Source organism: Pundamilia nyererei, unplaced genomic scaffold, assembly GCF_000239375.1.
Source record: "Pundamilia nyererei isolate P.nyererei 1_Seehausen unplaced genomic scaffold, PunNye1.0 scaffold00102, whole genome shotgun sequence".
In the NCBI taxonomy this organism is placed as follows: Eukaryota; Metazoa; Chordata; class Actinopteri; order Cichliformes; family Cichlidae; genus Pundamilia; species Pundamilia nyererei.
Genome location: NW_005187503.1, coordinates 1,931,193 through 1,941,789, shown reverse-complemented (window position 1 = coordinate 1,941,789; position 10,597 = coordinate 1,931,193). Strand labels below are relative to the sequence as shown.

At 42.6% G+C, this 10,597-nt stretch overlaps 1 protein-coding gene across 3 annotated transcripts in view; it reads right to left on the bottom strand.

Annotated features, from left to right (window-relative positions):
• LOC102200034 (RNA-binding motif, single-stranded-interacting protein 3-like) overlaps positions 1-10,597 on the bottom strand; it is a 287,017-nt gene that overhangs the window by 157,178 nt on the left and 119,242 nt on the right. For all 3 annotated transcript variants that reach the window (XM_005740714.2, XM_005740713.2, XM_005740715.2), the window contains one exon: positions 1,716-1,873. In XM_005740714.2, coding sequence (XP_005740771.1) covers positions 1,716-1,873 — 158 coding nt within the window. The remainder of the gene's footprint in view (positions 1-1,715; positions 1,874-10,597) is intronic.

The following is a 10,597-nucleotide window of genomic DNA, read 5'->3' as shown; positions in this document are numbered from 1 at the left end:
TGTGTGTGTGTGTGTGTGTGTGTGTGTGTGTGTGTGTGTGTGTGTGTCTGTGACTGTGTGAGACACAGAGAAAAAGAAAGCCTGTGTGGCTGTGTGTTACAGCTTGATGAGGTCTTGGTCTGTGATTCCTTGGGGAGGTGGTCCAATCTAGGCTTTATTAGGCCTTATTGAGCTGTGTGCAAGCAGGTGTGTGTGTCTGTGTGTTTCCTCTATCAAGAACATTTGGCAGAGCTTTATGAGTACCTTTGTGTGTGTGTGTGTGTGTGTGTGCGTGCGTGTGTGTGTGTGTATGTGTGTGTGACACCAAAAGACACCGAGTTGGTTGCAGTTTAATGGGGTGTGCATGGACCCGATTTCAAGCCTGTAATTTTCTTCTTAGAGGTGATTTTTTTTGGTTTGATTGCATCATTTGTGTACACAGGCACAGCTATGCTTCTCAACCAGCTATGCTTGGGTCTAAGCATGTGTCATCCTGTGAAAAAAGACACTGTTTGCTGTATGTAGAATACAGATCGGATTTATTGCTACATGACAAATAATCGAGTTGTGGCCTGCATTCTACCTTGAATATCTCACAATATTTTTTTCAAATACATAGAGAAACATAGATACGGAATCTTTATTAGGTCCTTGAAAGCACAGATGCCATGCATATTTTTTTCATTAAAAAGAGGAAACAGACATTTTTTTAATCTAGTTAAACAGGTGAGTGATTATCCAGCAAACACAGTAAAAATTACCTGTATTCTAGGCGGGTTAACTATAACTGGTAGCTAGCCATTAGTACAATGTTCTAATGGTGTATGTCTGGGATTTGCAGCTAGTATAAATTCTCTTCAGGATACCTATATGTGTTTATGTTGTATTATATCTTTTTAAAAGATGACAGTTTCAACTGGGATATTGACAAAACTAAACGCACGCTGTGATTCACTAGCTTGTAGAATCATCTTTAGCAGTAATATCTTGAAGAAATCGTTTTCTGTTTAACATCATCAGATTCCCACGGTTGCTCATGTACAGCTCTTTTAAGGTCCAACCACAGCATTTCAATCAGGTTGAGGTCTGGACTTGGACCTCAAGGTCGGAGCCATTTTTAGCATTTTATTTTAGATTTGCTGCAGTGTTTGGGATCATTGTTCTGATGAATGATTCAATTTGGGACGAGATTTAGCTGCCAGACAAATGGCCTCGTATTTGAATCAAGAATATTTTGGTGTACAGAGGAGTTCATGGTCAACTCATGGTGCCCAGGTCCTGTAGTTACAGAACAACACCAAAGCATTATTTCTCAATCACCGTTCTTGACAGTTGGTGTGATGTTTTGATGCACCTAAATGCTCCAGACCAGCAAACTGCCAAAACTACTGCTCTTACAGAGGTGGCCGCTGCTGCTAAGCCTCTTAATTCCTATGGACACAGTAAATGTGTGCTTAGTTTTATTTGCAGGACTCCAACAAAATAAAAAAGACAAAAATCACCAGTTTGTACTGGGGTATGTTTTGTCTTTGTTTTGTTTTCATAAATGGCGCATATGGTAAAAAAAAATCGAAGGATACATATGTGTATCTATAACGTACACCTGTTCTGATAAATGCTTGACAAGCACAGCGTGGCCAAGAGCGGCACACAATTAAATGAAAGAAATATTTATACTATTGGCAAGAATTACAGTATAACCATTGTATTTAATGACGATCGTTCCCAGTACTCACGGTTGGCAGAGTTTGATGAGATCCTGGTCGGTGGTCCCAGGTGGCAGGCCTCGAATGTACAGGTTGGTCTTACTCAGCTGCTCCGCCCCTCCCTGGCTGCAGCTGTTGGTGCTGGGGCTGGGAGGAGCCATGGGATGAGGGGGTGGAGCATAGGGCTGCTGGAAAGAGAAGGTAAAGAGAAAGCAAGTCAATACAAGGTTTCATTTTAAGACAGCAGGCAGAGTCAAAGCATTTAAAGATTCTCAGAGCATGATTATGAACAAGAATATGGCAGCAAACGCGTATTTGCTTAAAGGAATGGGGAAGTGATGGCAGCCTTAGTGGGGAATGTCTCTGTCAAAGCTTCTCTGGTTCTCATTTTAGCAGCTGGTATGGATTCGTATTCATGTTACTGTGTGTGAGTCCCTCTCTTTGAAACTTCTGGCCTCCCCAAAATTTATAAAGAAACTAAGAAAGTGACCTCCTGCATGTCATTATTAAAGAGAGATGGCAAAATGCATTTCAAGGTGTTCAGCTGTTGCCAGTAAAAACCAATGAATATAAACAACCACACAGCAAAGTTTCTCTTTTTTCAGCAGGGGATTGTTTTTTTTAAAAATGCGTGTGTGATCATTGGTTGTTGGACTGAGGGTGGGCGACTGGAAAATTTTGACACATCATCCAGCCGTAATCCTACTGTTCTGATGTTTACAGCAGCTTTAAAAGACAATGAGAAGTGAGGTGTGAAAACATTTCTTAGACAGGAGCAGAAAATGTGAGAGAGAGAGTTCAAAATGTTTCATTTGAAGAAACAGCAGGCACTGCCAGCACAATGTCCCCGCAATCGCGAGACGAGACATTTTGGGGCAGCTGTGAAGCGGCGAGGAGAAGCGAGCAGGGTCACTACGAGATGAAAACCCAGGAGAACGCAAGTAAAAGTTTCAAGAAAGCAACCTTAGCCTCAAATAATAATACTGCGAGGAAAACATCTTCACGTAGAGAAATAAAAAGGTCTACACAATGACAGGAAAAGTGCTTCGCTTCTTTCAAACTTTTGTCACCTTCCTGCTTAATAAAGCAATAGATTATATCTGGTTTTGTAACTTTCTGGGCTTTTTGCGCATATGCAACTGGAGTCGAGGGGACAAACATTTCTTCATTTTGCATCTTAAATAAACATTTCACCAAGGTGACTCTCTGATATTAGAGTTCACGAGGCTCCTAGCAGCTTATGAACAGTTTTAAATGATGGCAACTTCCTGCTTTCTACTAATACCCTCAAAACCAATTTCATTACACTGCGAAACAATTTACACCTCAGAGGGTGTGAGATCCTGATGCAATAATCCAGTACAGCCTATTTTATAAGCATCTCAATATGAATGAAATTTTCAGTTTAATCTCCATCTCACAAAATGTATTCAAAATGTATTAGAATTATGATGCCCCAACCCCTCCATTTGTTTTTTTCTCCTTGCCTTTCCCATCTCCTGCTTTCCTTACGTGCTTGTTGTGCTGTTAGCATAGATTTATGGTATAGGAGTCAGGGCCCCCCGCTCACAGCCCATTTATATCTCTATTGCAGGGACACTGCACATAGTGACAGAGAGAGAGCCGGGGCCCTGCGGGCATGAACAGAGACACAGAGACAAAAAGCGAGGGAGAAACACTAAAAGAGAGCGAGGAAGGAAGTGAGACGGAAGAAGAGCGAAAGAAACCACACTGCAATAAAGTGAGTGAGTGATGAATGAAAGGGAGGAGAGAAAAATGGTCAGGGAAAGAGGGGGACATGACTAAATACCACCACCAGCTCCAGTTAACCACGTTAACCCTTATCTTCCCTAGAGAGAAGCTCAAGCCCTCATACCATGCTGTAAAACCCCCCCCACATATCCACGCACATACACCTACACGCACACAGACACACACACACGCCATTAGCCCTCCAATCTGCCCCACACGTTAGCAGCGACTGGCGGAGCATGGCTGATTTGATGTGCTATTTTAAGCGTGTGTGCCATGCCAGCGTGTCGCCTCCCACTCCTCAGACAAAGAGCCGGGGTCCCTGGAGCGTGAAGAGGGAGCCACGTCCATCAATAGACGGCCAATTACCACGCTGAGCTTAGTGGAACTGATGGGCAGCCACTCACTGTGCTGGACTCACCCACACTGTACACATGTCGGCCGTTGTGCATACGCTCACACTCACAGACACACCTATGCGCCACATGATAACACAGAAACAACCTTTTTCAGAACAGTCATCCACAGCGCGTTAATATTAAAGCTTTAATATTAAAGTGAAAACAACTACTGTTTTAGGTCTACGAATGATGATCATCAGAATGACTTTGTACATTTAGGGAGTCGACGTCCAAGTTGAAAGAAGTTTGAAATTTAAATCCAACTTTCAAGCACACAGGTCCGATCACCACAGACACAAATTTCCCTAAACTTCCCCCATCCCGCCCCCCACCTTGCCCATCTGGTAGCCTTGGTTGCATGGGCATGAATGAAAAAAGCCAAACTAGTCTCCAGTCATTCAAGTTTCCACGCTGTGGCAGTATAGAAGAATCTTAATCTCTCGAGTGCCCTGTGGGACTTGTTTTTTCTCACTCAAATGCACAGCTGCAGTCCAAGCCTTGACTTTGAGGCTTTCACCTTAGGTCCCCCCCGTCCACTCGTTAGATTTTTCCCTTAGTCCGCTGCAGTTTAAAATACACACATGGTAATTACCACACTGTGTGACTCCAACAAATTCGCAGCACAAACGAGAGACACTAGACAGAACCTCTTTCAGCGTTCAGTGTTAATTAATAGCCCCTCTCTCGCTTTCTCAGGCTTTCTCTCCCCCCACTTCTTTGTTAGCCCCCATGGTGACACACACAGCCCTGACTGTCCTTCTCGGGCTCCAGGCTTGGCTTCCATGCTTACTCTTTGGAATTCATGTGTCCCGCCCTATCGATTTGCTTTCATTTTTCTTTTTAAGGTCAGAAGCTGAAATCTTACACAGTGAGGCATGGAGGGTCAAAACCAGTCTAATACTTACAGGGATGGGTTAAAAGGCAGCATGCAAAGGTATCCACTAGGAATCCCCTGGGATGAAGAACGCAGTCTGTGCTAAAGGCCTCAAAGGAATGGTTGACTATGCGGTTGGGGGTGGGTCAGGGTGAATTTAATGGCACATTTTTAAAAATACTACTTTTATTTTATATCTGGAAGAATGTGGTACAAGTTTAGATATGTTGGGTAAAAACGAAATGGAAAAAGCTCCGCGAGAGTTCCTCAAATCTAATCATTACTCAAGTAACTCCATCATTCTTCTATGAAGACGATCCTAATATCAGCTTGCTGTGCTGTGTAGGAGCCATATATGTAATTTAAGTAAGATTTCTGTTTAATCTTGGGGCAGTATGTGAACTTTTAAATGCAATAGATCCAAGACAATCCTGGACACAACTGGTTTTCTCTGCAGCACAGACACCCACACACACACACACAGAGCACAAAATGTTTCAAACTCTTTGTTTTATATCCATTTCCCTCTTTGCTTCTGCTGGTCGCTGCACTAGAGGTTAATATCCAGGCTTGTTTTTCTTGCCGGACAGTTTCATGACTCCTGTTTACCCTTGGTCTGTCAGCCTGCCAGATCAGGCTTCTCAAATATATTAAATACTAGCCTCATGTGTCAGAATGATGAGGACTGAGTATAGCACTTGGCAAAGAGTAATTTACCAAAAAGGGGAGGGAACAGAAGACTCGCGGGAAAAAAAAAGGATGGGGAAAAATAAAAAATAAAGAAAGGTAGAAAGAATTAGAGTGAAATAGAAGGGTGTGAGAAAACCGCTGGTTATGACACTTCAAAAACCTCCAGGTGGTAAATGAGAAAAACCTCCGTTCTGCCTCCTCCCTACCCAGCTGTGACATGCCGCTACAGAGGCTTACTTGGGATTTCAATTTGCTGCACTGTATTTTAGACAGGCAAAATGGTTTACACAGGCCCAATTTACCGAGCCAGTCGTGAAGGGGGGCTCACAGCCTCTGTGACACGCCAGGGAATGTTTATGAGTGTATTAAGTGAGGATGATAAATCTAGCCTACGTTACATAGGCTGAAGGCGCATGGCGTTGTGATGTATATTTACACACCCACACAAGGACAATGCATTTTTTCCCCTAAACCACAGCTATATGCTTTTTTTTAAAACCACTGCTAGACTTATAAAAGGCTTAAACCTGCTTTGGTCACTGCGTCACATGCATGTTTGTGTAGTGTTTAACAAAATCGTCCCACTGTGAGAGACGGTGAAAACCAGTGAGCTTACACAATGCTTAAATTCTGACTCAACTTCTTAAAATATTTTATAAAACTTTACCACTTTGTGAATTTACCAACCCATAAGGGAACACTTAATCTTTCACTTAATTTCTAAAATAAAAAAAATGAAGATAAATGGTTTTCAGTGGAGGGAATTAAGACAATAACTTTATAAAGTACAAGGTTAAATTAAACATGCACTTCAGATTTAAAGAATAAGGATTAAAACAGAACATTTACTTTTTTTTTTAAATTGTGATGTAAAGTCTATGACAAGCTACCTTTTTAGATAGCACCTGGATTGCTGGCTGTCCCGATTTTAGAGGTGATTACATGTTCAGATAAAGTGGCTTCTTACTTCTATCAAAAAAGTGTGAAAACCTTCTTTGTGACTACACATAGAGAACAGAGCAGAGGGCAGCCACAGCTGTAATTGGTATAAAAGCAGGCTTATGCCATCCCTGTCTTTCTCCCTTCCTCCCTGCACTCCGCAGGGCAGGGCTGTGACTGGAGGAGAGGAGGCTGCACACTAGCGTGGTAATTGGCCTTGATTTATAGGAGGCCAGAGCAGCCAGCGAGAGCTAGCTCAACACTGGCACTAGGCCAGACAAGGCCACGCTGTCAAAATCAGTAAACCAGCCTAACCCGGCCCAAAGCCCCCCATGGCCAAGACACCACTACTGGGAATCAGTCGTCACCATCCAAAGGGTGCGCACATGCGTATGTTCTTGTGTTATTGTCTATTTGATATTCTTTGGGTTTGTGTATTTGCTTGTGTTCAAAAAGTCACTCGAGTAACACACACACACACACACACACACAGAAACTGAAAAGAGAGAGAGAGAAAAAAAGCTGCCACAAAAAATGACAAGCAGTCTCCTTAAATTGAAGAAAAAAGCCTCTCGGCTCATTTTTCATTAATTCATGCTGGCAAAGTCTCTGCAAAGACTCTTAAAGACAAGCATAGTCCCAGAGGCATCCCTTCCAAACTGCCAGAACTAACAGCTAGCTCGGCGGTCGGCTGCATTCACAGCAGCCTCTAAGCACGGGAGGAACACAAATCCCCCATCCATCCTGGATAGCTGCTTCCAAACCTTTAGCCCTTAAACATGTGTTTTGAGAACTGCAGCTGCATCTCAATGCTGAAAGAAGAGGAGGTGGGGTTGGGGGGCACGCACGACACACACTGTAAGACTGACGGGAAAAAAGCTATTGCCTGTCCTCTCGTTTCTGTGCTTCGCGCTCTCTCTCTTTGTCTGTGCCTGTCTAGGTAAACCCATAGCCAGAGGAGTGAATAGCAAATCATTCCCGAATCACCTGGGAATGCAATGCTGCTGATTCTATAGCAAAATCTATCCTATAAGGGAAGACTGAGAGCGCTCTGTATGCAGGGGCATGGAGAGAGCAAGTGGGGAAAGAGAGCTGATGAGAGAAAGAAGAAGTGGAGGAGAGATATAGTTACAGGTACAAATGAGTTGGAGCCAAAGGCTGAGAGAAGTGTAAAGCCAGAGGGCAAGGAAAAAGGGGAAGGAAGTATATGTAAAGAACAAATTAGAAAAAGACAGATTAAAGTAGAGGGGTAATTCTGAATGTCTGATTCTCTCTAGGCGCTACTAAACTGTGTGCCTCATTCTCAGGAAGAAAAAAAAAAGAAGAGGGAGTGAGAGAAAAGACTTGGATGCTGGTAAGCCGACACTGCTGTGGACAAGGATGCAGTGGGCTAATTTTAAATATGCTGATAGGCCCATCTACAGCATCCTTCGAGCAGAAGATGGGCCTTGTTCTCTCTTCCCGTTTCTATCCTTTTATCTCTCTCACCTTCTTTTTCCTTCCCTGCTCTCCTTTTGTTTCTTTGACTCTGTTTTCTCGCTCTGACTTTGGGCCAGATAAGCGAGCGGCGTTGCGTTGTGTCAGGAAGCATGTATCTAGATACAGAGCCCCGGGGTTAAAATACAGGCCCGTATCTTCCACAAGGGTGAGAGATAGGATGCATGTATGTTATCTGACAGAGGGGACAAAAGCGACAGAGGTAAACAAGGGATGCTTTATGCATCGCTGTTTTAAAACCCTGACTCATCTGTTTAGCTGCAAGTGGAATAAAAAAGAAAAAAACTGGGAGGTATACTGTAGGCCAAAAAGGAATATATACTACATACTAAAAGATGCGAGTCAGAGTGTTTAATATTAAGGCTGGATTGTAAACAAAACCGCGGCTGTCGTTACAGATTGTAAAGCCGGCACTCAGAGATAGATCACGGCTGGAATTGGAATTGCTGCGAGACTTAAAAGAACATTTCTTTAAGCTTGAATGTCATTAGCTTATTGAATGGCCATTATCAGGTGTTGTCAGTCCAATACATATCACCAGAAGGTGGCCTCCTCCACCCACGAGGAAGTCGTTATCGGCTCAGTCACTGTGGGGTTCCCCACAGATAAAGCAGACGTCATAAGCTATGTTTGCAAACTTGTTTAACATTTTACTTTTTTTTGAACACCTCCACTAGATGTCTGCTTAATCTGTGCCGCTCTGTGTTTATCACTGATTAAAGAGAATGATAACGACCCACTGAGCTTGCTAACGAAGGCACCTATTGCAATATGTATGGGAGTGATAACGGGACAGATAACGGGCATTCAATGGGCTGATAACTTCGAAATCAGGTGTTTACACTTTTTTTTTAAGAGAGTAGGGGACTACAAATAAATATGGGAAAGATGAAGCAATTCAGGTGAAAGAAAATTTGACTCTTGCTGATGGTTGAACATCACACAAGTAATCTGCCTGTTAAGCTTTATCAGAATTTGCAATACATGTACTATATTCATGGCAAAGATGGCAACAGCAGCGCACATAATATGAAAAATACACCTAAAACAAAGCAGCATTATGTCTGCACCTCTGACACTTCAAAAAGTCTTCCAAAAATATTTTTAATACATAAAACAGCCGAGATGATGTGTTTAAAATACAAAAATTTTCTTTTTCCCTTTCTCTTGGATTGAAATTTTAATGCTGTGTCATGCATTAAACGCATTTTTAATGCTCTGATTTCAACCTCCCAGTCAAAACAGCCTCATCTGTTCAAACTATTTACATATCCGCTTCCTGCGAGTTACACAAGGCTTCCAACCATCTCAGTGAGGTCCTCCATCACCTTAGATTGTTGTTTAGTTTGAGGCAAACACGCTTTTCCACATAAAAGATACAATGCACATCACTTTCAGAGAACAGGTTGGTCACAAAGCCCACACAAAAATCTACACAAGGACAGCTTAAGCTTCTATGTTTATACCACTCCTCCGGCAACCATAAACTTGGTCCTCTGTGGACATTAACAGTCAGCTGGTGTTTAGGTGACATAACTGGGGCTAAAGTGTGTTTGTGGAGCGTGATTATGATGGTTTGGCTGCAAGTGCTGTGACCGCCGCAGAGGGATCCGTAAAAGAAAGCAGAAAACGAGCCGTGGGCAGAGCCAAAGTGAAACTCAATGGACATAAATATTTGGGCTGATTTGTCATCATTATGGCCAGCTGGGTCTGTTTGCAAGCTAGCCAGTGTGGGAGTGGAGACTACAGGATGGTTGGAGACGGGGAGTAGGTAGACACAGGCATCCATAACCACGAGGAGGACAAAATGAGAATGCTCTAAGCCCAAAATGACATCTTCAAATGATGTCAGACTTAAAGGAAAACGTTTGGCACCTCTGTTATAACAGTTACTTAAGGGTGTATTTCATTTGTTATTATGATGAAAAACGAGAACCAGTAAAGAGTCATGTTCCATGACTTTACCGTGTGTTTTCCAATAATGAGCAAAATTTATGTGTCTGAATATTGTGCTGTTTTTTGACCCAGAGGACCCTAATTTTAAAGCTCAATTCCTTTGTACAAAAAGTTATATCAGATGAAAATAAATAACTGAATAAAAAATGAGCAGCCACAATGTCTGAGGATCCACCCACCCCCCCAAGTTCACTCTCCATCTCTAATTGGGCACATTCTTCAGGAGTCAGCTGTGTTTTTCACAGGAAGTATAAGCACAAACAAGATTGTGGAATATGCAGAGAGGGAAGAGGGAGCATCGCTGCTGTTTTTTTTTTTTTTTTACTGACACAAATGTCTAGCAATTGAGTCCAGCCCTAAAATGTCCTCAAAGTTTGCGTAAAGGATCCACAAAATCTTTTCGCTTTCCCTCAAAAATACCTCCTAAGCCTGTATGTTTCAGTGGTTCAGATTCCAGCAATCGAAAGACTATTTTGTTGACGGACTGCCATTTATTAATGAATTACCGTAATAAATGACTCCAGATAGATGAGTATCTACTTCTATCTATAGCTGAGCAGTTGGTGAGAGTTATCGTCACGGCAGGGAGAATGCCAGAGAGAAAGAGCAGATCGATAGAGAAGACGCTCGACTATTTGTCATGCTATTCTCCAGACAAAATGTAGGTCTCCGTATGCAAAAGGTTAACTGTGTTCACATTCATAAATAAGGCCATGCTCGGTGCACAAGAGGAAACGAGTAACAAAGGTTCCCAGCAGCTTAACCAATGAGTTACTGCCTGAGACTGACCTCAGCTCAGTGTG